This window comes from Lepus europaeus, chromosome 15 (assembly GCF_033115175.1).
Source record: "Lepus europaeus isolate LE1 chromosome 15, mLepTim1.pri, whole genome shotgun sequence".
Lineage (NCBI taxonomy): Eukaryota > Metazoa > Chordata > Mammalia > Lagomorpha > Leporidae > Lepus > Lepus europaeus.
In genome coordinates this window covers 29,889,665-29,916,271 of record NC_084841.1, presented here as the reverse complement: position 1 = coordinate 29,916,271, position 26,607 = coordinate 29,889,665, and the positions used below count along the sequence as shown (strand labels likewise).

Sequence of the window (26,607 nt, the reverse complement as noted above, 5' to 3'; positions counted from 1 at the left end):
TGGACCCCTGCACCCAGTTGAGAGAACCAGGAAAAGCTTCGGGTTCCTGGCTTGCCTGGCCCAACACCAGTTATTGCAGCCATTTGGAGAGTGAGCCGGCAAATGGAAGGTCTCTCTCTCCTTCTCTTTCTGCAACTCTGCCTTTCAAATAAATAAATAGAATCTTGAAAAACAAATTGGATAGTAAAAATTCAATGCATACTTTTGAGAACATTCATATTGATGTATTACTAATATATTGAATCTAGATTTCCTTAGAGATTGGGTTTGTATTTTGTGTTCTTTTTATGAAGCTTTTGCTTTGTGTTAGTTAAATCAGATGGGTAAAGTGTTTATTTCTCTTACACAGATGACAACCCGTGTTGATGGTCATTCCTGGGCTCTTTCTGCAATAGATGAATTGAAAGTAGACAAGATAATTACGCCATTAAATAAGGATCATATTCCAATAACTGACTCACCAGTGGTTGTGCAGCAGCACATGTTACCGCCAAAGAAATTTGTTCTCCTCTCAGCACAGGTACGTACATATCTGCTGTAGTGGAAAGAGAAGCAATATTTAATGATTCTTTCAAATATTCTGAAGTAGTCAGTTAATAGATTTATTTTCTTAAGTGGTTAGGAATGTTTCCTTTTGGAATATTCTTAAGGAGTAGTTAATAAATGCCAAAAATGCTAAGTGCTACAAAAGGAACTATCTTTTCTTTTTTTCTTTTTTTTTTAAGATTTGTTTATTTATTTGAAAGTCAGAGTTACACAGAGAGGAGAGAAAGAGAGAGGTCTTCCATCTGCTGGTTCACTCTTCAACTGGCCACAATGGCCAGAGCTGCGCCAATCCGAAGCCAGGAGCCAGGAGCTTCTTCCCAGTCTCCCATGCGGGTGCAGGGGCCCAAGAACTTGGGCTGTCTTTTGCTGCTTTCCCAGGCCATAGCAGAGAGCTGAATTGGAAGTGGAGCAGCCAGGTTTTGAACCAGCACCCATATGGGATGCCGGTACTTCAGGCCAGGGTGTTAACCCACTGCACCACAGCGCATATCCATAATATCAGTATCTGTGAATCCTCCCAAAGATGTGTTATGGATATGTAAGCAAGAGATAGTATGATATTTACACTATTGTATGCTCTGCCTTCTTTTAGAAATAATATTTATGTGTGTATGTATGTATGTATGTATGTATGTATTTTAAAAGCAGAGTATTAGAGAAGGAGGGAGCAAGGGATGTCTTCTATCCACTGGTTCACCGCCCTAATAACTGCAGCATTCTGGGCTGGGCCAGGCTGCAGCCAAGAGCCAGGAAATCCATCCAGATCTCTTATATAACTGGCAGGGACCCAAATACTTGGGCCATCATCCACTACCTTCCCAGGTACATTAGCAGGAGGCTGGGTCAGAAGCACAGCAGCCAAGACTCAAACTGCAGTTCCAATGTGGGATGCTAACATCCAAATGTTAAATTAACCCACTGTACCACAATGCTGACCTCATCTACTTTGCTTTTTATATTTCAAAAATATATTTTGGAGATCTTTCTATATTAGTTTATGAAGTTTTTTCTCATTCTATTTTATATTTGAAAGATATTCCTTTGTATGGATATGCCATATTGAATTAGACCTCCCTCTATTAATGGATTATCTCTTGCAATTACAAGTACCATCTTAGGTCGGCACTGCGGCTCAATAGGCTAATCCTCCGCCTGCGGCGCTGGCACACCGAGTTCTAGTCCCGGTCGGGGCTCCGGATTCTGTCCCGGTTGCCCCTCTTCCAGGCCAGCTCTCTGCTGTGGCCAGGGAGTGCAGTGGAGGATGGCCCAAGTCCTTGGGCCCTGCACCCCATGGGTGACCAGGAGGAGCACCTGGCAACTGCCTTCGGATCAGCGTGGTGTGCTGACTGCAGCACGCCGGCCGTGGCGGCAAAAAGGAAGACCTTTCTCTCTGTCTCTCTCTCTCACTGTCCACTCTGCCTGTCCAAAAAGAAAAGTACCATCTTGGGGCAGGCATTTGCCGTAGTAGTTAAGATGCTTGTTAAGATACCTGTAGGGGCCAGCATTGTGGTGAAGTAGGTAAAGATGCTGATGTGACACTGACATCCATATGTGTGCCTGTTCGAGTCCCAGCTGCTCTACTCCTTGCTTTTGCATCTGAGGAAAGCAGTTGGAAGATGGCCCCAGTCTTGGGCCCCTGTCATCTACGTGTGAGACCTAGAAGAAGCTCCCGGCTTCAACCTCGCCCAGCCATGGCTGCTGCGGACATTTGGGGAGTGAACCAGTGGGTGGAGGACCTCTCTCTCTGTCTCCCTCTGTCTGCAACTCTGCCTTTCAAATAAATCAAATCTTTAAAAAAAGAAAAAAGAATATCTGTAATTTACATTAAAATGCATTTGTTCGATTCCTAGCTCTGGCCCCTTGTTCTAGCTTTTTCACAGTGTCTGGTAGGCAGTGATGATGGCACAAGTAGTTTCCTGTCACCCAAGTGAGAGACCTGAGTGGAGTTTGTAGCTCCCAGGCTCAGTGATGACTGTTTTGTAGGCATTTGAGGAGTAAATCAGCAAATGTGGCGCTCATTCTGTGTCTGTTTCTCTGCCTCTTAATTTAAAAAAAGTTTTTTTTTTAATGTTTCCTCACTATGAGATTTATGAAAAGATTGATTCTTAACTAAAAATTAAGAATTTATTAAGAATTATTAAATTCTTAATTAAGAGTTAAATTCATAATTTCTTCTACTGTAATTTAATTTGTTCTTTAAATCTTTGATCTGCTTGGAATTTATCCTGGTATAAGGTATAGATATGGATCCAACTTTATTTTTTTCTAAATGGGCATAGTACAAGTATGCTATGTTAATAATCGAACTCTAATCCAGCGGTTTGAGGGGCAACTTTGGGGAAAGGGCACAATGTTTTCTTCTCTTTTTTTAAAAAATATTTTGTTTATTAAATAAATCTTTAAAAACAAAAATTTTATTTATTTATTTGAGAGGTAGAGTTACAGTCAGAGAGGGCGAGAGACAGAGAAAGGTCTTCCATCTGCTGATTCACTCCCCACATGGCTGCAGTGGCCGTAGCAGAGCCAGTAAAAAGCCAGGAGTTTCTTCTGGGTCTCCCACACTGGTGCAGAGGCCCAAGCACTTGGGCCATCTTCTGCTGCTTTCCCAGGCCATAGAAGAGAGCTGGATTATTAGAGGAGCAGCCAGGACAAGAACCAGCGCCCATGTGAGATGTCCACACCTCAAGCAGAGGCTTAGCCTACTGCATCAGCATGCCAACCTACAATGTTTTCTTATAAAATCTTCTCTATGAATATGTAGGTTAGGGTAGGTTTTCAGTTGAAATATAGATGCTCTTTTTAACTGACTAGTTTGTATTCTTTATTTTTGGTGTTGTTTATTTTGTTAAATAAGATAGCAGAGAAAGTTGCTACTAGCCAAGCTTGGAAAATCTATTACTTGTTTTCTTTGTTTTTATAATTTCTTAGGGGAGTCTTATGTTTCACAAACTTAGACCTGTAGATCAACTGAGGCATTTACTTGTGAGTAACGTGGGTGGAGATGGAGAAGAGATTGAAAGATTCTTTAAACTACATCAGGTAATTATACTTTCTTAATGTGATATTTTAAATAATGAAACAGTGGAAATGGTAGTTAAACTTAATGTAAGTTGAGACTAAAGTATTGTAATAAACAGGTAATTTTATCAGTCTATATGTCTACGTGACTGTATTCTGACATTTTGAGCGAGGTTAATGTTATAAACTTAAACTGTCAAAGTTTTATTCTCTGTTGTTGATAAATTCTTTTTACTGTATGTTGATAGTCTTGTATTCAAGTTTTGTGATAAATGCATTTTTATTAAAAGCACAAGACCTTTCCAGATAAGCCTTTTGTGCTTACTGATCTGAGAAAGGATTTTGAGATAGTTGGAGACATTTAGTGTTTCAACGCTATAACTAAAAATTATGAGGCAATACTGTGAATATTTATTGTAAAATAACGAATTTCAGGTCTAAGTTAAATACACAGACTCTAGATTGAAACCATTTGTGTTAAAAATCCCAGTGCCACTAGGGTAAATTACATACATTGTCTGAGATTCAGAGAATGTTAATGTTACAACAGTATGTGATGTGAGGCTTAATATACACTCAGCTCTAAAAATGATGCCTGACTAATGATACTCAAAAGATGTTAGCTCTTTCTATGGTTTTCTAAAATGTAGAGAAAAAAATTAGATAGCCAGCAACTAAATCAGAAACTAGATGAGAGGGGAGCATGCTTTACTAGTACTGCTTGTAGTGAACTTCAAAATCAGTATTGTTAATTTGTAATAGGAGCTGATTTCAGTCAGAAACTGTTTATTGACCAACTTCTCATTGCTAGGCACAGACAGAAACACGATGCAGCACTAAACAAACGTTCTTTTACGGTATTTATTAATTTTAGAGGTGATAATTCTTTTTTCTTTTTACTTTTAAATAGGAAGACCAGGCTTGTGCAACATGCCTTATCCTTGCTTGCTCCACTGCTGCCTGTGACAGAGAAGTATCTGCTTGGGCTACTCGAGCTTTTTTCAGGTGTGTGAGGTTTTCTGTGTAGTGGACCATTCTTTTTTTAAAATGGTTGCATTGGGGAGCTGGTGGTGTTATGATATAGTAGGTAAAGCTTCGATTTGCACTAACTCAAGCTATTGCAGCCATTGGGAAGTGAACCATTGGATGGAAGCTCTCTCTTTCTCTCTCTCTCTCTCTCCCTCCCTCTCCCCCCCTCCCTCCCTCCCTCCTCCCTTTTCTCTCTGTAACTCTGCCTTTCAAATAAATAAATAAATAAATCTTTTTTTAAAAAATGTTCTTTTGGCCGGCGCCGTGGCTTAACAGGCTAATCCTCCGCCTTGTGACGCCGGCACACCGGGTTCTAGTCCCGGTTGGGGCGCCGGATTCTATCCCGGTTGCCCCTCTTCCAGGCCAGCTCTCTGCTATGGCCCGGGAAGGCAGTGAAGGATGGCCCAAGTGCTTGGGCCCTGCACCCACATGGGAGACCAGGAGAAGCACCTGGCTCCTGGCTTCAGATCAGCGCGATGCGCTGGCCGCAGTGGCCATTGGAGGGTGAACCAACGGCAAAAAAAAGGAAGACCTTTCTCTCTGTCTCTCTCTCTCTCTCACTATCCACTCTGCCTGTCAAAAAAAAAAAAAAATGTTCTTTTTAAAAAATAAAAAAATAAGAAATGGATGTCGATGGTATTGTGATAGTTGAAGGTCTGGTCCGATAATTGAGGGACTTTGTAGGCAAATTGCTCAAATTCATTTATAAAAGGTTGAAGTCTGGAAAGATTATAATGCTAATAGACATATATACATTATTCTCTCTGTGGTTTCTGATCTTAACTTCTGTGTCTACCTCATTTACTATCTGATCTCTGTTTTTTGCTTCTTCCAACACTAAATCTAGTTTGTATTAGTGTTCCATTAGTATTGAGGGATTCTGAATCATTGTAAGGAAATTTGGTATCCATGAGATTTTAAAGTTTTATTTATTTGAAAGAGTGAGAGAGAGGGAAAATAAGAACTTCTATTCACTGGATCATTCTCCTAAATGCCTGTAACCACTAGGGCTGGACCAGGCCAAAGCCAGGAGCCAGGAACTCCATCTGAGTCTCCCATGGGTGGCAAGAGCCTAAGCACTTGAGCCATTATCTGCTACCTCCCAGGCTCATTTTCAGGAAGCTGGATTGGAAGAAGAGTAGCCAAGACTCAGACTGGCACTCCATTATGGAATACAGGTTTTCTAAACAGTGGCTCAACATACAGTTTTGTTTGTTTGTTTGTTTGTTTGTTTTTTTGACAGGAAGAGTTAGACAGTGAGAGTGAGAAAGTCAGAGAGAAAGGTCTTCCTTCCGTTGGTTCACCCCCTAAATGGCCGCTGATCCAAAGCTATGAGCCAGGTGCTTCCTCCTGGTCTCCCATGCGAGTGCAGGGCCCAAGGGCCTGGGCCATCCTCCACTACCCTCCCGGGCCACAGCAGAGAGCTGGACTGGAAGAGGAGCAACCAGGACAGTATCCGGTGCCCCAACCAGGGCTAGAACCCAGGGTGCTGGCGCCACAGGCGGAGGATTAGCCTAGTGAGCCACGGCGCCTGCCAACGTACAGTATTAAAAAATTATTTTCTATAAGCTGTACTTTGGAAATTTATATTCATTAAATAAAAGTTTAAAAAAAAACACTGTGTGACCATAATCTAGTATGAAAAATCACAGTGCTATTCACTCATTAATTTCATGCATTGCAGGTCTCTTTTTAGAAGTTACCAGAGTCCTTTATAATTCTTCCTAGGAGCAATATCAAGTCAGCATTTACTGAATATGTATTTATTTATTATGTATCTTAATACATATATTTTGCTGTCAGCACTAGATTTTAAAGTCTGCAATATTTAAAATCTTTATTTGGAAACTGAGCAAGACTAGGAACAGTTCCACCTTTTATAATGGACAGTTTTACTGAATAAACACAGCCTCTGTTGTCGTACAAACAGGTACGGTGGTGAAGCGCAGATGAGATTTCCAACCTCTCTTCCACCTCCAAGTAATGTTGGTCCCCTCTTGGGGTCTCCTGTCTATTCTAGTGAGTATGAAATACTGAAATGAAGTTGCTTCTAATGCAGTTTGAATGTTGAACACTTTTTATATTTCAGTCAGTAAAGCTTTTGATTGTGCTTTAGTTGTTACTACTGTATTATTGGTAAATCTACGGAGTCTGACTTATAAAATTGATGATTTTATTAACATTGAAACGTTAATGTGTGCTAGCATGCATAATATGTACATAGTAATATTTATAGAACTCATTTGGTGTTCACTCAAGATGAGAGAGATGAGTGACTTGATGATAAGAAACTCCCATATTTTGTTTTCCCAAGTGGAAAGTATTACAGAATGGGGAATAAGATGAGTCCCTAATTCCTGACTATTGTGGGTGATAGCACTCCTCACTTCTAGGCTTAAAAAGAGCTTATGAGTCTAATTTTGATTAGACTGAACTAAAGACTGGAAGGTGATTTTATAAATCTTCATATTCTTGTTCCTTTTCTTAGGTTCTCCTGCTCCTAGTGGTAGTCCTTATCCAAATCCATCCTTTTTAGGAACACCATCTCAAGGTACCTCTTTTTTTTATGTTTTGGATTGCTAATTCTGATCTTTTTGAAAAGCTAACATTATGGTGTCATTATCTGTCATGCTTAGTGTGAAAATTACTAACTTGCCATCTTCCCTTGAAAATAAGTGTCATTTAGTAGAAGTGATATCTGAGCAAGTATTTTCTGGCCCTGATTTCCTTTACCTCAGATCTCTAATACCATACCCGGAAAGCCCCTTTTGTGGGTGCCAGAATGTAATTGGGTGCTAAAATATGTAGTATCAGTTCTGTTTCACCCCCAGCATTAGGAGCAGCATTTACAAGCTTTCTTCCCTTTTTATTCTGTATTGTCAGCACTTGAAAGTCTCTGCAGGCACCCACCTAAGTCTCTTATTATCAAGAAAAACATATTAAATATCATTTTAGTCCATGATTTTTTAAGTGGCCCCACCTTTCTGTCCAGATGCAACTTGAGTTATAGATAATTTTGAATTTTTAGGGTTATATTTTGAAGAAATTTTTTTTTCTGTGTGTGTACAAGGTATACAGCCTCCTGCTATGTCAACTCCAGTGTGTGCTGTGGGAACCCCTGTAACTCAGGCCACCAGTATGAGTTGTGTGACTGGACCAGAGATTGTGTACTCTGGAAAGCACAATGGTATCTGCATATACTTTTCTCGAATCATGGGGTAAGTTTTTCATGAAATAATTAACTGTTGCTTACATTGCTCTGCTTTGAGTAGTGAAATATGTTTAAAGTTGGGACAGTTTATTTCCAAAATTTTACTTTAGATTTAGTTCACTTTTCCACTGATGAGATTGTTTTCTGTCATTCAGCCTTTTTATTATCTATCTGCATTCATTGAGGTATTTTATTTCTGAATATTCATGGTCTCAAAATGTATATGTGTATATATTAACATATAGTATTCTTAGCACCACAATTTACTCAGGGACATGTGTCTATAGATCAGCTGGGCAGTTCTGATCTTCTGGGCTCTCTTATGCATAGACACTCAGCTCTGAGGTTCAAGAGCGATGTGTTTGTCTTGGCTAGAATCTCACATGTTTGGCAATATTTATTGACTGATCTTGAATCACCTCAGCTAAGACAGCTTGAGCTGCTCTTCATATGGTCTCCTATCCTCCAGCAGGCCAGCCGAGGATAATTCACTTGGTGGTATCAGGGCTCCATGAAAAACATGTCTTGATGCCAAGGCTCAGAACTAGTCTACTATTCACTTTTCTGCCACATTCACTTGGCCAGAGGGAAGTCTCAGATCCAGTCCAGATTTGGAATGTGGGAAATAGATTTAAGCTCCTAGAAGGAGAGACAAAGGGAATATGTATAGGATGGGATAAAGAATTGTGGCCATTTTTTCTAACCTAATTTTTTCATACCTAATTAGTTCTCCTATGTAGTAAATCTGAGGAATATGCCTCTTTTTGTTTTTGATTTACTCATTTATTTGAAAGGCAGAGTGACAGAGGGACAGACAAAAAGAGAAAGAGATCTTCCATCCTCTGGTTCACTCCCCAGATGGCTGCAATGGCTATGGCTGGACCAAGCCAAAGCCAGAAGCACAGCACTAATCCATCCAGATTTCCCACGTGGGTGACATGGCCTAGGTTCTTAGATCATCCTCCAGTGCTTCCAGCACATCAACAGGGAGCACATTAGCCGAGACTCTAGCCAGTGCTCACATAGGGGATGCCAGCATTGCAGGTAGGGGCTTAAGCCATTGCACCACAACACTAGCCCCAAAAACTTCTTTTTAAATTTACTTGAAAGGGATTCACTACATATGTTAATTGATTTTATGCATTTATAGCACAATCCATTAAAATATTTTTTGTTTCAGAAACATCTGGGATGCTAGCTTAGTTGTGGAGAGAGTATTCAAGAGTGGCAACAGAGAGATCACTGCAGTAAGTGTGTTTACTACTGTGATTTTTATATAACCAGTTGATGGTGTAAATAATTTATTAGGTTGATTCACATTTCCCAATGTTACTACTAAGATGCAGTGATTTTTCTTTTATGTACATTTGTGTTCAACAACTATCTACCCCCATTTTGTGTGTCGCTTATTAACTATCTGATCATTTGTAAATTTCTTAACATTTTAGAGCCTGATAACTCACTTTAAAATAAGACTATTGTATCTTACTCATAAGTTTGTTGAAGGATATATAGAGTCATTGGTCAAAATTTACTACTTAATACTTCGGCTTATACACACAAAAATTTCATGGACCCAACCTCAATCTCCTTGCATTGGCATATTCTCCAGACTGTTTTAAGAAAACATCTTGGCCAGCGCCACGGCTCAATAGGCTAATCCTCCGCCTGCGGTGCCGGCACACCGGGTTCTGTCCCGGTTGCCCCTCTTCCAGGCCAGCTCTCTGCTGTGGACCGGGAATGCAGTGGAGGATGGCCCAAGTGCTTGGGCCCTGCACCCCATGGGAGACCAGGAGAAGCACCTGGCTCCTGGCTTTGGATCAGCGTGGCCACTGGGGGGGTGAACCAACGGCAAAGGAAGACCTTTCTCACTGTCTCTCTCTCTCACTATCCATTCTGCCTGTCAAAAAAGAAAACATCTTGTAGAACCTTGTACTGGGGCCAGCACTGTGGTGTAGTGAGTAAAGCTGCTGCTTTCAGTGCCAGCTCCAATCCAGCTCCCTGCTAATGCACCTGGGAAAGCAGCAGAGGATGACGCAAGTCCTTGGGACCCTGCCCCTGGATGAAGCTGCTGGCTCCTGCCTTAGGCTTGACACAGCCATGGCCCTTGTGGCCATTTAAAGAGTGAACTAACAGATGGAAGACATTCTCTCTCTTTCTCTGCACCTCTAACTTTCTCTCTCAAATAAATAAATGAATCTTTACAGAAAAAATGCTTTGTATTATTACAAATTCAAGTAGTAAGTTCCTTTTTTAATCTAGAATACAAACATGATTTATAAGACTGTCTCCCTTTAAAATGAAAGGATACCAAATATTTTTAACTATGATAACCTTTAATTTTTTTATCTTTCCTAATTTTCTCTTTTTAAGAAGTTTTATTTACTCTATGTATGTGAAAGAGAGGAGGTATCTCCCATTCACTCGTTCACTCTGCAAATGCCCACAAGAACCTGGGCTGGGCCAGGTCAAATCCAGGAGCTAGGAATTCAGTTTGGGTCTCTTATGTGAGTGGCAGGGAGCCAGTTACTTGAGCCTTTACCTACTGCCTCCCAGTATGCACATTAGCAGGAAACTGTATACTGAAGCGGGGTTGGCTCTTAACTCAGGGCACTCTTAGATAGGATGCCGATGACTCATGGTGCCCATATACTCTTTTTTTTTTCTTGTTTTTTTTTAAAGATATATTTATTTGAAAGGCAGAGTTACAGAGAGGCAGAGACAGAGAGAGGTCGTCCATCTGCTGGTTCACTTCCCAGATGGTCACATGGCCGGAGCTACACCAATGGGAAGCCAGGAGCCAGGAGCTTCTTCCAGATCTCCCACATGGGTGCAGGGTCCAAGGACTTGGGCCATCTTCTACGGCTTTCCCCAGCCACAGCAGAGAGCTGGATTGGAAGTGGAGCAGCTGGGACTCAAACCAGCACCCATGTGTGATGCCAGCCCTGCAGGCAGAGGCTTAGCCCACTACACCACAGTACCAGTCCCACCCATATACTCTTTTAAAGAACACATTTCTTTTTTTTTTTAAAGATTTATTTTATATATTTGAAAGAAAAAGTTACATAGAGAGGTATTCTATCCGCTTGTTCACACCCCAAATGGCCACAGTGACCAGAGTTGAGCGAATCCGAAGCCAGGATATTCTTCCAGGTCTCCCTACATGGGTGTAGTGGCCCAAGGACTTGGCCTGTCCTCCGCTGCTTTCCCAGGCACATTACCAGGAAGCTGGATCAGAAGTGGAGCAGCCAAGACTTTAGCCAGCACCCATATGAGATGCCTATACTGCAGACAAGGGCTTTAACCTGCTGCACCACAGCTCCAGCTCCAAGAACACATTTGTAGTAAGAGTAAAGTATTTACCTAACACAGTATGTGATTCCATTTGTATGGGATTCAGGAGCAGACAGTATCAATCTAGTAGTAAAAGTAAGATGTGACACTTCAGAGATGGGATGACCACTAACTACAACAGGGCATCGAGAAGCCTCCTTGGGTGTTGGAGTTACTCTGTGTTGTGATCTGGGCAGTGACCATTATCACATGGAAAGCAGTGAAGATGTTGATTTTCTATTTGCATCAATCTTTTTGAAACATGAGGGGAAGGTTATGTGTTTCCTTTATTGCCCTTTATTCTAGTTAGCAAGTGAGAATTGATCATAAGAAACAGTTATTTAGAGATGGCGCTGTGGCGCAGCAGTTTAAAGCCCTAGCCTACAGCACCGGCATCCCATATGGGTGCCGGTTCAAGTCCTGGCTGCTCCTTTTCTGATCAAGCTCATTGCTAACGCCTGGGAAAGCAGTAGAAAATACCCCAAGTCCTTGGACCCCTGCACCCGTGTGGGAGACCCAGAAGAGGCTCCTGGCTCTTAGCTTCGGATCAGTTCAATTCTGGCTGTTACAGTCATTTGGGGAGTGAACCAGTGGAATGGAGGACCTCTCTCTCTCTGGTTCTACCTCTCTGTAATTCTGTCTTTCAAATAAATAAAACAAATCTTTTAAAAAAAGAAAAGAAACAATTTTTTATAAAGATAGAATACCTTATATTCAGTTATATTTATAGAGTATCCTCTTTATATATGTTTTCTCAGTGTTTCTAAATGATTATTCTTACAGATTGAAAGTAGTGTTCCCTGCCAGCTGCTGGAATCAGTGTTGCAGGAATTAAAAGGTTTGCAAGAATTTCTAGACCGAAACTCCCAGTTTGCTGGAGGACCATTAGGAAATCCAAAGTAAGAATAAATAATGTTCATTTATTTGTTTTTTTCCTTTACATTGTGTGTGTTTTTTTTAATGTAATTCATGTACCATAAAATTAATCCTTTTAAAGTCTAGGTCACTGTGTTTAAGTATATTCACAAGGTTATGCAACCATTACTACTGTAGAACTCCAGAATCTTCATGACAAAGAAACCCTGTGCCCATTAGCACTCACTAACCATTTCCCCTCTTCCTGTCCCTGCCAACCACTAAGCTTTTTTCTGTCACTGTAAATCTGTCTGTTCTATATATTTTGGAAATACACACTATGTAACCTTTTCTGCCTGGCTTCTTTCCCTTAGCATAATGTTTTCCAGGTTCAAATGTTGTAGCATGAACCACTACTTTCTTTGATTTCTCAGTTCATCAGTTGATTGTCCTTTGGGGTGTTTCAGCTTTCTGGCTATTAGGAATAATACAATTTTGAGTGTTCCTATAAAGGTTTCTTATGGACATATACTTAAGATGGACATTTTAAAATTGTATAAAAGTACATATTATAGAGCTGGCACTGTGGCATAGCAGGTAAGCCACTGCCTGCTGGCATCCCATATGGGCACCAGTTCAAGTCCTGGCTGTTCCACTTCCAATCCAGCTCTCTGATATCGCCTGGGAAAGCAGTAAAGGATAGCCCAAGTCCTTGGGCCTTTGCATGCATGTGGGAGTCCCAGAAGAAACTCTTGGCTTCTTGCTTTGGATTGGCACAGCTCCAGCCAATGGGGACCATTTGGGGAGTGAACCAGCAGATGGAAGACTCTCTCTCTCTCTCTCTCTCTCTCTCTCTCTATATATATATATATATATATATGTGTGTGTGTGTGTGTGTGTGTATGTATGAATCTGCCTCTCTGTAACTCTGCCTTCAAATAAATAAATAAAAATCTTAAAAAATACATACTACTGTCTGGTGCCATTTCTCGCTTGGCTAATCCTCCGCCTGCGAGCTGGCACCCCGGGTCTAGTCCCAGTTGGGGCGCCGGGTACTAGTCCTGGTTGCTTCTCTTCCAGTCTAACTTTCTGCTGTGGCCCAGAAGGGCAGCGGAGGATGTCCCAAGTGCTTGGGTCCCTGCCACACGCATGGGAGACTGGGAGGAAGCACCCGGCTCCTGATTTCGTATTGGCACAGAGCTGCCTGTGGTGGCCCTTAGCGAAGTGAACCAAGGAAGAAAGACCTTTCTCTCTGTCTCTCTCATTGTCTTTAGCTCTCTCTCTGTTTCTCTCACTGTCTAACTCTGCCTGTTAATAATAATAATAATAATAATAATAAAAGTAATGTGAATATATATAAATTTCAAAAGAATTGTTAGATATGAATATATAAGCATTTAAGCCATGTATAAATATATCTGTCTTTAAAAGCAAAAAGAGCATGTAAGTAGTTATACTTTTATGTGATATTTGTATCCTTTAGAATGTTCCAAACCAATGGGGAAATTCACCTTATTTTTGTTAATGATTACATATTCAGTTACATATATGCAAGTGTTTAATGATATAACTTCCTACTCATAAAAAGCTCATTTGTATTTCTTGATATTATGAAAAAGGTATAGTGATTACATGTTTGTTTACTTGTTTGGCAATCTTCAGATGAATTTTTGTAGAATTGTTTCGTTTGAGTGCTTTTTGAATGTTAAAATGTAGTATCTGGTTGTTTCCTGAGAAGATTATATAAATTTTCTTTATTTGTAATATTTAGAACACTTTGGCCAGTGCCGTGGCTCAATAGGCTAATCCTCCGCTTGCGGCACCGGCACACCAGGTTCTAGTCATGGTCAGGGCACCCGATTCTGTCCCGGGTGCCCCTCTTCCAGGCCAGCTCTCTGCTATGGCCCGGGAAAGCAGTGGAGGATGGCCCAAGTCCTTGAGCCCTGCACCCGCATGGGAGACCAGGAGAAGCACCTGATTCCTGGCTTCGGATCAGCGCGGTGCGCCGGCCGCAGCGTGCCAGCAACAGTGGCCATTGAGGGGTGAACCAACAGTAAAGGAAGACCTTTCTCTCTCTCTCTCTCTCTCTGTCTCTGTCTCTGTCTCTCTCTCACACTGTCCGCTCTGCCTGTCAAAAATAAATAAATAAAAATATTTAGAACACTTTATGTGTATCTTAACATATGAACCAATGTTGCCCTTTTTTATTTTTAAATTTTTATTCATTTATTTGATAAATCAGTATACATAGAGAGAGAAACGAGCCAGGTTTGGGAAGGTTGTTCCCGGCTGCTAGTTCATATCCCAAATGCCTGCTTTGGCCAAAGTTAGACCATGGACAAACCCAGGCCTCCCACATAGTGACAAGGACCCAACTATTTAAGCCAATACGTGTGTCTCCCAGGGTATGCATTACTAGGGAGCTGAAGTCACGAGAGAAATTATACTATGTTATACCTCAGATTAAGTCTCATCTCCACTCCTGATTCTAGCTCCTGCTGTGCACCCTGGGAGGCTGCAGTAATTATTCAAGTTCTTGGTCCCTGCCACCCGTGTGGGAAACCTGGATGGAATTCTGGATTCCCAGTTTCAGCCCAGCCCAGCCCTGGCTGTTACCAGCATTTGGAGAGTGAACTAGCAAATAAGATCAATACCTCCCATCCCCCATCCGACAACTTTAAATAAATAAACATTTTAACCAGACTCAGGGGGTAGGTATTAGGTGCAGTGGTTAGAGATGCCTCTTAGGAGAGTCACATCCCATATGGAATTCGTGGTTCACTTTAGGACTCTTCTGCTTCCCATCCAGCTTCCAGTTAATGTGTACTCTGGGAGGCAGTTGGTGATCACTCAGCCTGGGTCCCTACCATCCATCTGGGAGACCCTGATTGAGGTTTGGCCTTCTGGTTTTTGACTTAGCCCAGGCCCAGTTGTTCAGGACATTTGGGGTGTAGACCAGCAGTTGAAAGATCTCTGTCTCACTATGTCTCTGTCGTTTAAATAAATAATTGAAAAATGAAAAGACTTAGCTTTGATAAATTTTCTTCTGTTGCTTCTTTTGTATTCCATCTGTTTCATTCTCTAGTATTCACTACTGTTGTCAATCATTTGACTAGCTCAAATGATTTTTTAAGTACATTTGTTTAGTCTCTCTGATATGATTTTTTTCCTTGGAATTGTAGTTTTTTTTTTTTTGACAGGCAGAGTGGATAGTGAGAGAGAGACAGAGAGAAAGGTCTTCCTTTGCCGTTGGTTCACCCCCCAGTGGCCACGCTGATCCAAAGCCAGGAGCCAGGTGCTTCTCCTGGTCTCCAATGCGGGTACAGGGCCCAAGCACTTGGACCATCCTCCACTACCTTCCCGGGCCATAGCAGAGAGCTGGCCTGGAAGAGGGGCAACCAGGATAGAGTCCGGCGCCCCGACCGGGACTAGAACCCGGTGTGCCGGCACCGCAAGGCGGAGGATTAGCCTGGTAAGCCATGGCGCCGGCCGGCATTGTAGTTTTTATTCCATGAACTCTTGCTTTTCTTTTCTTTTTAAGATTTATATATTTATTTGAAAGGCAGAGTTACAGAGAGGCAGAGAGAAAGAGGTCTTCCATCCTCTGGTTCATTTCCTAGATGGCCACAATGGCCAGAGCTGAGCTGAACTAAGCCATGAGCTTCTGCATCTCTCACATGGGTGCAGGAGCCCAAGGACTTGAGCCATCTTCCACTGCTTTCTTGGGTGATAGCAGAGAGCTGTATCAGATGTGGAGCAGACGGGACTTGAACTGTTCCCTACCAGCATTGTAGGCTGTGGCTTTACCCACTATGCCACAGCACCAGTCCCCATGAACTCTTTCTTATTTTCACATATTTCATTTTTTATGGATAAGAGCACTTTTCATGGGTTGTACTTTTTAAGATTAAATTATACATGTTGGATTGTTAAGCTGTACAGTAAATGAGTTATATCTCAATAAAGTTGTCAGAAAGCCACACACACATATTCTGCAATTTTTGTTTCAGCACTAGTGCCAAAGTACAGCAAAGGCTGATGGGATTCATGCGTCCTGAAAATGGAAATTCCCAGCAAATGCAACAGGAGCTACAGAGGAAGTTTCATGGTACATTATTCTATTTTAATTAGTTAAATGTGTATGACCCCAGTAAAGAGTTTTATTACTTGAATAGGAAACAGTGGACTTTTCTAGGATGTAATTTGCCTGATAACATTGAATGTTTTTATTAAAATATCATTGATATGATGGGAAAGTGGGATAATCTTGAATATCAGATGCTTCCAAAACTCTTTTAGTCCATACATTTTCGTATTTTCCTCTGCCAAGAAACAAACACACCTTTTCTCTTTATGAACATTATTTGTGGTAGTGAATTACATGTATCAGAAATTTTAGCATTTTAACATTTTGGCAATTTTAAGTGTTTACCTGAGTTGCATTTGATATATTTACATTGTTGTGCAGCCATCACCAACACTTGTCTCCAAACTTCTTATCTTCTAGAAATGAAACTCTGTATGCCTAAAATAGTAACTCCCCATTTTACCTTTAGCCCCAAACCATGACAACTACCATTCTAATTTCTATCTCTGTGAATTTAACTCTGTGATTCTCCCTATAAATAAAATCATACAGTATAGGTTCTTTTTTTTTTTTTTTTAAATGATTTATTTATTGAGGCCTGTGCTGTGGTATAGTCTGTAAAACTTCTGCCTGCAGTGCTGGCATCTCATATGGGTGCTGGTTTGAAACCTGGCTACTCCTCTTCCAATCCAGCTCTCTGCTATGGCTTGGGAAAGTGGTAGAAGATGGCCCAATTCCTTGGTCCCCAGCACCCATGTACGAGACTGGGAAAAAGCTCCTGGCTCCTGGCTTCAGATCAGCTCAGCTCCAGCCTTTGCGGCCATCTGAGGAGTGAACCAGCAGATGGAAGACCTCTCTCTCTGCCTCTGCCTCTCTATAACTCTGCCTCTCAAATAAATAATTAAATCTTCATTTTTTAATTTTTTAAATAAATCTTTTCAAAAAAATTATTTATTTATTGGAAAGGCAGAGTTACAGATAGAGAAGAAGATACCAGAAGCTGCTTCTGGGTCTCCTACATGTGTACAGGGTCCCAAGCATTTGGACCATTTTCCTTTCCCAGTAGAGCAGCTGGGACTCGAACTGACTTCCATATGGGATGCCAGCTCTGCAGGTGGAGGATTAACTGACCCAATATTTGTTCTTTTTCTTTTTTTTTTTTTTTAAAGATTTATTTATTTATTTGAAAGTCAGAGTTAAACAGAGAGAGAAGGAGAGGCAGAGAGAGAGAGAGGTCTTCCATCCACCTATTTGACTCCCTAATTGTCCTCAACGGCCAGATCTGCACTGATCCGAAGCCAGGAGCTTCTTCTGGGTCTCCCACATAGGTGCAGGGGCCCAAGGACTTGGGCCATCTTGTACTGCTTTCCCAGGCCATAACAGAGAGCTGGATCAGAAGTGGAGCAGCTGGGATTTGAACCAGCACCCACTTGTGATGCTGTCACTGCAGGAGGTGGCTTTACCCGCTAGGGTACAGCGCTGGTCCCCCAGTATTTGTTCTTTTGTGATTGTTTAGATTCAGTTATCATTCTGTCTTCAGGGATTATCTGTGTTATATCATGTGTCACAATTTCCTTTTTTAAGGCTGAGTAATACGTATTTACATGTAGGTAGATGCCACACTTTATTAAATTCATCTCTTGATGGATACTGCATTACTGTTGTGAATAATGCTGTAAACATAAATGTACAAAAATCCAAGTTTCTGCTTTTAGTTCTGTTTATATATTCAACAGTGGAATTGCTGAATAGCATGGTAATTCTGTTAAATTTTTGAGAAACTGCAATACTGCTTTCCATAGTAGCTGCACAATTTTACATTCCCTGTAGCAGTACCTTCTAGTTTCTCACACATTTAACAACATTTTCTGAGGTTTTTTAAATAATCATTCTGATGGGCTTGAGTGGTATCTCATTGTAATTCTGATTTGCATTTTCCTAATGATTAATGACTCACCTTTTTTCAGAAGTGTGAATATGAATCAATTATTTGGCTGTGCTTACTATCTATTTTAAATAGTAACAAAGAAAGAGCAAGGACACTGAAAAGTCCCTATAACCATCAATTATTCAAAATATGAATTATAATACTTGCATACATTTTTGTGTCACTCAGTTGTTTAATGTGCTTTTTCATTCATTTGTTACATCCAATATTTTTGCTAATAGAACTTTCTTTCTTAATTATGACCTCTCCTTAATTTTTGGTCCATGCTACTTTCTTCCCTCCTACTGGCCATAGTTTTCTATTTGCCATTTTGCAAGTCCTTTTTTCAGAACTGCTAGTGATGCTTTAGTAAGGCCTTGGCATTGGTGAAGGTTTACACAGATTGGTGTAAGGCCTTTAGTGAGTCATTTCAAGGCATTGGTAAGGGTTTACACAAATGGGTGCATTTACATTGAAACAGCCTCTTTGGTGGTTCGTATCTGATGAAAAGCGGAAACGCATGCACGCTCCTAAGGCCATCAGCGTCATGTCTAGATATACGTTCTTGAGGAGATTTAAATTATTTTTCCCCCAATGGGAAATAAATTTAACATTAAGACTTAGATGTGTAAAAACATAACTGAGGCCGGCGCCACGGCTCACTAGGCTAATCCTCCGCCTTGCGGCGCCAGCACACCGGGTTCTAGTCCCGGTCGGGGCACCGGATTCTGTCCCAGTTGCCCCTCTTCCAGGCCAGCTCTCTGCTGTGGCCAGGGAGTGCAGTGGAGGATGGCCCAAGTGCTTGGGCCCTGCACCCCATGGGAGACCAGGAGAAGCCCCTGGCTCCTGCCATCGGATCAGCGCGGTGCGCCGGTCGCAGCACGCCGGCTGTGGCGGCCATTGGAGGGTGAACCAACGGCAAAGGAAGACCTTTCTCTCTGTCTCTCTCTCTCACTGTCCACTCTACCTGTCAAAAAAACTAAAAAAAAAGAAAAAAAAAACATAACTGAAACAAAATTCCTGAAATAACTCTTCCCTGTTTTATACTCTGATATTTTTTTTTTCCTGTTCTTCTTATTGAAGAGGTAGTAGGAAAGCTATCATGACAAACTAAATTGATATGACCTGTCAATGCATGTTAATCCAGGACTTGAAAAACTCATTCCAGGCCCAACATTGTGGCATAATAGGTTAAGCCACCACCTGTGGTACCAGCATTCTTTATGGGTACCAGTTCTATTCCCAGATGTTCTACTTTCCAATCCAGCTCACTGCAGATGTGCCTGGGAAGGCAATGGAAGATTGCCCAAGTAGTCCCTGTACCCATGTGGGAGACCCAGATGAAGCTTCTGGCTTCTGGGTTCGGTCTGGTGCAGCCATTGCAGCCATTTGGGAAGTGAACCAGTGGATGCACGATATCTCTCTTTGTGTCTTTCTTTCTCTGTCTCTGTAGCTGTATCTTTTAAATAAGCTAAATAAATCTTAAAAAAAAGAAAAACTCATTCCTAGAGAAACTTGGCTGTTCTAGGAGACCTTTTTTAAGGATACTTATTGAATTATTTTTTGGTAACAAAACACTGGAAACACTCTAAATGACCTTCAGGAGGGAAATGGGCCAAATTGTGGTATATTTACATGATAGAACACTCAGCCATGAAAATTTAAAATTTATATTTATTGGTATGTATAGACTGGGACATTTAACTCAGTAGATAAAGCATGGTGCAGTTGTTAAAAGCATAGTAATATCTCTATATTTGTATATACATAGACAAACACTCAGAAGCACATATAAGTGTAGCAAGAGGTTAAAAACATGAATATAACAACTGATGATTACTGTTGCTTTTAACAGGGCTAAGGAGGAGAACAAAAGGAATATAAGCTGTAAGTTAGTATTTATTTGAAACAAAGCAAACAACTCATGTCATTTCTTCATTTTTAAGATTTATTTGAAAGGCAGAATGACAGAGAGCGATCTTCCATTCATTGATTAGCTCCCCAAATGGCCGCAACAGCTGAAGTCAGGAGCCAGGAGCTCCATCCAGGTCTCCCCACATGAGTGACAAGGGCCCAAGTTATTAAGCTATCCTCCCCTGCCTCCAAGGTGCATTAGTAGGGAGCTGCATTGGAAACAGAGCAGCTGAGACCATCTGGTGCTCCAGTATGGGATACTAGTGTCATAGGTGGCAGCTTAACCTACACCACAACACCAGTCTTTTCTTTTTTGCTTTTTAAAACTGTGGTGTAGTGGGTAAAGCCACTGCCTGCAGTGCCAGCATCCCATAAGGGTGCCAGTTTGAGACTCAGCTACCCCACTTCCAATCCAGCTCTCTGCTATGATCTGGGAATGCAGTAGAAGATGGCCCAAATCCTTGTGGGAGACCCAGAAGAAGCTCCTGGCTTCTGGCTTTGGATTGGTTTAGCTCCAGACATTGTGGCCATCTAGGAAGTGAACCAACGGATAGAAGACTCGCTCTCTCTCTCTCTCTCCCCCTCCCTCTACCTTTCAAATAAATAAGTGAAATCTTTTTTAAAAAACTGTGTTACTTTTATAAAATTTCATTAATTGTGTTTTATCTTTAGAGGCTCAACTGAGTGAAAAGGTTTCACTTCAGGCAATCCAGCAGTTAGTTCGAAAATCCTACCAGGCTCTGGCTTTATGGAAACTTCTTTGTGAACATCAGTTTACTCTCATTGTGGGAGAACTTCAGAAGGTAGGATTTTTTTCTTTGTTTTAAGATCTGTTAATGCTACAAGCAATGTTGTTTTCTTTGGCATGCTTTTTCATCTTACACTTGGACGTGGGAGGGATTATTTTGGTTACAGTAGATTCAGTGTGTTATAGGAAGATGCACTAAAGTATGATAACTTGAGAGAATCATTTGGTCAAGTCCGCAAGCTTCTGCAGTATATGAGAACTTCTTCGTGGTATGTGAGAGAACTCTTAACTCTATTCATTTATTTAAAATATATTTTTAAAATTTATTTGACAGAGTTAGACAGTGAGAGAGAGAGAAAGATCTTCCTTCTGTTGGTTCACCCCCCAAGTGGCCACTACGGAGACTTAGAAGAAGCTCCTGGCTCCTGGCTTGAATCAGACCAGCTCCAGGCGATACAGCCATTTGGGAAGTGAATCAGTGGATGGAAGACCTCTCTGTCTGTAGCTGTGGTCTCAATAAATTAAATCTAAATAGAAAAGAAAAAAAGATGTTTCTCATAGGAAATGAACAGTTTATATTTCTTTTACTGGCCTCAATTAAATCCTCTTATTTACGTATTTGAAAGTCAGAGTTACAGAGAGAGTAGAAACAGAAAGATCTTCCATATGGGATGCTGCAGGCAGTGGCTTAACCCACTTCACCTCAACACCAGCCCTACCTCATACGTCTTCTATCAAATGGATATTAAGTCTATGTAGGCTTAGTTGGGTTCAGATCCATTTATTTCAGAAAGAATAGTATACTTCACAGTAAGGCTTTTTTCTTTCAAATATTAGGAGATACAAACTGTTCGGTTATCCTAATTTATAATAAGACTAACAATTATTAGATTTAAGTGGTGGCCGGCACCACGGCTCACTAGGCTAATCCTCTGCCTGCGGCGCCAGCACCCTGGGTTCTAGTCCTGGTTGGGGCACTGCTTCTGTCCCGGTTGCTCCTCTTCCAGTCCAGCTCTCTGCTGTGGCCCGGGAAGGCAATGGAGGGTGGCCCAAGTGCTTGGGCCCTGCACTCACATGGGAGACCAGGAGGAAGCACCTGGCTCCTGGCTTCAGATTGGCACAGCGCGACGACTATAGCGGCCACTTGAGGGTGAACCAACGGAAAAAGGAAGACCTTTCTCTCTGTCTCTCACTGTCTAACTCTACCTGTAAAAAAATAAAAGAAAGAAAGAATAATAAATAAATAAATAAAAAGATTTAAGTGGTATTATTACCTGAATTCATTATAAAACTTTCTTTATTCTGTATGTCTGTTTGATTGCCCAGAAGTGCTTAATTCTTGACTCTTCACCACTTTTTTTTTTTTTTTTTTTTTTTTTTTTTTTAATTTTTTTGACAGGCAGAGTTAGACAGTGAGAGAGAGAGAGATACAGAGAGAAAGGTCTTCCTTCCATTGGTTCACCCCCCAGATGGCCGCTACAGCTGTCGCGCTGTGCTAATTCGAAGCCAGGAGCCAGGTGCTTCCTCCTGGTCTCCCATGTGGGTGCAGGGCCCAAGCATCTGAGCCATCCTCCACTGCCTTCCCGGGCCACAGCAGAGAGCTGGACTGGAAGAGGAGCAACCGGGAGTAGAACCCAGGGTGCCAGCACCGCAGGTGGAGGATTAGCCAAGTGAGCCGCAGCGCCAGCCCACCACTTTTTAAAGTTAAAAGTCCTCTGGTTTCCAGGAGTGCCTGAGGAATGGTTTTGGGTTTTTTGTTTGCAGTTTTTTCTTTTAAACATACACTTTGTTTTCCTTTTTTAAAATTCAAGCTAATATGGTTAATTGTGAAAAACTCTTTCCTTTTCTGTGATAGTGATGTTGAGTTTTATTGGGTGACGAACATAGAATATATAAGCTGATTTTTAGATGAGACAGTATTTGTGAGCCATCTTCAAAGTTTATTTCCTTGTTATCACCCATTGTGTGCTTAAGCAATGCAAATTGTTTATCCAGAAATTTGAATACAGCTTGAATATTTGCTGAAATCCAGTAAGAAGTAGTATTCATAAAACGAAATGAAATATTTTGCTATAGTATGAATCACCTTAATACTTTTCTTATATAAAGATTCATTTATTTTAAAGAGTTACGGGGGAGAGGGAGAGACAGAGAGAGAGGAGTCTTCCATCTACTTTTTCACCTCTGAGGAGGCCACAGTGTCAGAGCTGAGCCAGACTAAAGCCAGGTGCCAGGAGCTTCTTCTGGATCTCCCATGTTGGTAGTAGGAGACAAAACACTTGGGCCATCTTTTGCTGCTTTTTCCAGACCAATAGAAGGGAACTGTAATACAAGTGGATCAGCCAGGACACCAACCGCCACCTCTATGGGATGCTGGCGTCGTCAAAAGAGGCAGCTTAACCTGCTGCACCACAGTGCTGTTCAACCTTAATACTATAGAACTCCATTTTTTTATTTCTGTAAATTTATGATTTTAGTTTTAAAATTTAGCAACTTTTTTAAAGACTTATTTATTTATTTGAAAGGCAGAGTTACAGAGGCAGAGCAGACAGAGAGAAAGGTCTTTCCTCCAGAGGTTCACTCCCCAAATGGCCGTAATGGTCAGAACTGAATGGATCAGGAGCCAGGAGCTTTTCTGAGTCTCCCGTGTGGGTGCAGGAGCCCAAGGACTTGGGCCATCCTCTACTGCTTCCCAGGCCATAGCAGAGAGCTGGATTGGAAGTGGAGCAGCTGAGACTCGAACTGATGCCTATATGGGATGCCAGCACTAGCAGGCAGTGGCTTTACCCACTGTGCCACAGCACTGGCCCCAAATTTAACATCATTTAAAGCTCCATTTTTAATTAGCAGATTTGTTCAAATGCAGATGAAAACCAATGTTGAATAATAAAATTCAAACATTACTAAGGGACAATATGATACAAACCCAAGGTTTTTGTTTTGTTTTGTTTTGTTTTTGACAGGCAGAGTGGACAGTGAGAGAGAGACAGAGAGAAAGGTCTTCCTTTTCCGTTGGTTCACCCCCCAATGGCTGCTGCAGCTGGCGCACCGCGCTGATCCGAAGCCAGGAGCCAGGTGCTTCTCCTGGTCTCCCATGAGGTGCAGGGCCCAAGCACTTGGGCCATCCTCCACTGCACTCCTGGGCCACAGCAGAGAGCTGGCCTGGAAGAGGGGCAACTGGGACAGGATCCGGCGCCCCGACCGGGACTAGAACCCGGTATGCCAGCGCCGCAAGGCGGAAGATTAGCCTATTGAGCCACGGCGCCGGCCCCAAGGTTTTTTTATGTAACCCAATGATTCTTATTTCCTGGGTACAACTAAAGGTTAGGAGGTGTGGCTTTAATTTTGGCTCTACTTGGGCTTTACTCTGCTCATGTGTAAGGCAAGAGGTTTGGAATAGACCTACTCTGGGTGATTTTTTTAACTCTGATTTTTATAAAGCTTGCAAACATTCGTTGCTATAATGTATATCTTTTTAATTATAATGTCTATCCTATGTTATTTTAATAATTCATCATTTTGTGTGTAAGCAAATATATCTATAAATTAAAGGAGTTTCTCCTAATACTCCTAGGAATTTCAAGAGCAGCTGAAGATCACTACTTTTAAAGATCTGGTAATCAGGGACAAAGAACTCACTGGGGCATTAATTGCTTCTCTCATCAACTGCTACATCAGAGACAACGCTGCTGTTGATGGCATTAGTTTGCACTTGCAGGATATCTGCCCCCTTCTGTATAGCACTGACGATGCCGTGTGTTCTAAGGTATGAGGTTTGTTACCTGTTTCAATGTTTCCTCTGGGAGGTGTTCTTGGGAACTGTCTTGTTTTACTTAATATATGACCTTACGTAGATGTCTTCATTACCTCTGGCCTTAGAAGTGTAAGAAGAGTTGGACTACTTAGTTTCTTTTTTTTTTTTTTAAGTTTATTTATTTATTTATTTGAAAGTCAGAGTTACACAGAGAGAGGAGAAGCAGAGAGAGAGAGGTTTTCTATCCACTGGTTCACTCCCCAATTGGCTGCAATGACCAGAGCAGCGCCGATCTGAAGCCAGGAGCTTCTTCTAGGTCTCCCACGCTTGTGCAGGGTCCCAAGCACTGGGGCCATCTTGTACTGCTTTCCCAGGCCATAAGCAGAGAGCTGGATGGGAAATGGAGCAGCCAGGTTTTGAACCAGCATCCATATGGAATGCTGGCGCTTCAGGCCAGGGTGTTAACCCACTGCGCCACAGCGCCAGCCCCAGAATACTTAGTTTCTTAAAATTCATGTAAACTCTAAGCTTTTCATCAATAATCTTTTTTTTTTTGACAGGCAGAGTGGATAGTGAGAGAGAGAGAAAGGTCTTCCTTTGCCATTGGTTCACCCTCCAATGGCCGCCGCGGCTGGCGCGCTGCGACCGGTGCACCGCGCCGATCCGATGGCAGGAGCCAGGTGCTTCTCCTGGTCTCCCATGGGGTGCAGGGCCCAAGCACTTGGGCCATCCTCCACTGCACTCCCTGGCCACAGCAGAGAGCTGGCCTGGAAGAGGGGCAACCGGGACAGAACCCGGCACCCCGACCAGGACTAGAACCTGGTGTGCTGGTGCCGCTAGGCGGAGGATTAGCTTAGTGAGCCGCGGCGCCGGCCATTCATCAATAATCTTTTTATAATATTTCTCAGACATACTTAAAAAGATAAAGGTTACAAATTAAGGAAAATCACCATGAAATTAAGGAAAACTGATAAAGTACCAGTTTCTCTCCTTAGAAATTAAGGAAAATCAGTAAAACTTTTAGTAACTCTGTATTGAAATAGACTTAATGGGGCAATTTTTATTGATCCTTTCCTACAGGTGGAAAAAAAATAAATCAGTATCACACGGACTGCCTGCTGACCAATAATGTATTGACTAGGCAAGAGAATTGCCAGACAAAAGCTATCTTGCTTAACATATTTGTGAGAGGAATTAAGAATAGCTAGGATTTTTTGGTCAGAAATTTTTCTGCCTAAAGTTAAGAAGTAAGTTTTGTAGAGTTTTTATTTTTAATGGAAATAAACATATAAATGTAGACATACTCTAAGATTTTATTGACAGCATCTATCTGCTTAATTTGATATCTTTTAACTTTTTATCATGTCTTCTAGGCAAATGAGCTTCTCCAGCGTTCCCGACAAGTTCAGAATAAGACAGAAAAGGAAAGGATGTTAAGGGAATCATTAAAAGAATACCAAAAAATCAGCAATCAAGTGGACCTTTCCAGTGTTTGTGCTCAGTATCGACAAGGTGAGAAACAAAAAATTTGTCACATCTTTTACTTAGAGGATAAATGACAGTATATGAATGAAGAAAGGTAATGATTAAGAGTTCCACAGTAGTGGCCCAAGTGATACAACGTAAGAGTTCACTTCAGGGGCCGGCACCATGGCATAGCAGATAAAGCTGCCAGTTTGAGACCTGGCCACTCCATTTCCAATCTAGCTCTCTGCTATGGCCTGGGAAAGCAATGGAAGATGGTCCAGTCCTTGGGTCCCTGCACCCATGTGGGAAACCTGGAAAAAGCTCCAGGCTCCTGGCTTCAGATTGGCACAGCTTCAGCTGTTATAGCCATCTGGAGAGTGAATCAGGGGACTGAAGACCTCTCTCTCTCTCTCTCTCTCTCTCTCTCTCTCTGCCTCTCTGCCTCTCTGCCTCTCTGCCTCTGCCTTTCAAATAAATAAATAAATAAATAAATCTTTGGAAAAAAAAAAATGTGTTTATTCCAGTATTTGATGACAGCACTGACCTTTGCAGAAGCTATCAAGCTGTTTTTGTAATTTGAAATATGTAACTTTTTAACACTAGAGCTTTAATTCTTACTCAGCTAAACTACTGTATCTATTAGATTGTTGCCTTGATTTATTAAAGTGCTTAACAATTTTTGATTTTTTTTTTTAAGAGATTTATTTGTTTGAAAGGT

At 41.5% G+C, this 26,607-nt stretch overlaps 1 protein-coding gene across 1 annotated transcript in view; it reads left to right on the top strand.

The window, feature by feature from the left end:
- NUP155 (nucleoporin 155) overlaps nt 1-26,607 on the top strand; it is a 76,462-nt gene that overhangs the window by 25,999 nt on the left and 23,856 nt on the right. The window contains exons 13-24 of the mRNA XM_062211711.1: nt 350-520; nt 3,475-3,585; nt 4,475-4,569; nt 6,524-6,612; nt 7,082-7,144; nt 7,664-7,811; nt 8,985-9,051; nt 11,921-12,036; nt 16,003-16,100; nt 20,593-20,723; nt 24,243-24,434; nt 25,796-25,934. Of these exons, the coding sequence (XP_062067695.1) occupies nt 350-520; nt 3,475-3,585; nt 4,475-4,569; nt 6,524-6,612; nt 7,082-7,144; nt 7,664-7,811; nt 8,985-9,051; nt 11,921-12,036; nt 16,003-16,100; nt 20,593-20,723; nt 24,243-24,434; nt 25,796-25,934 (1,420 nt within the window). The remainder of the gene's footprint in view (nt 1-349; nt 521-3,474; nt 3,586-4,474; nt 4,570-6,523; nt 6,613-7,081; nt 7,145-7,663; nt 7,812-8,984; nt 9,052-11,920; nt 12,037-16,002; nt 16,101-20,592; nt 20,724-24,242; nt 24,435-25,795; nt 25,935-26,607) is intronic.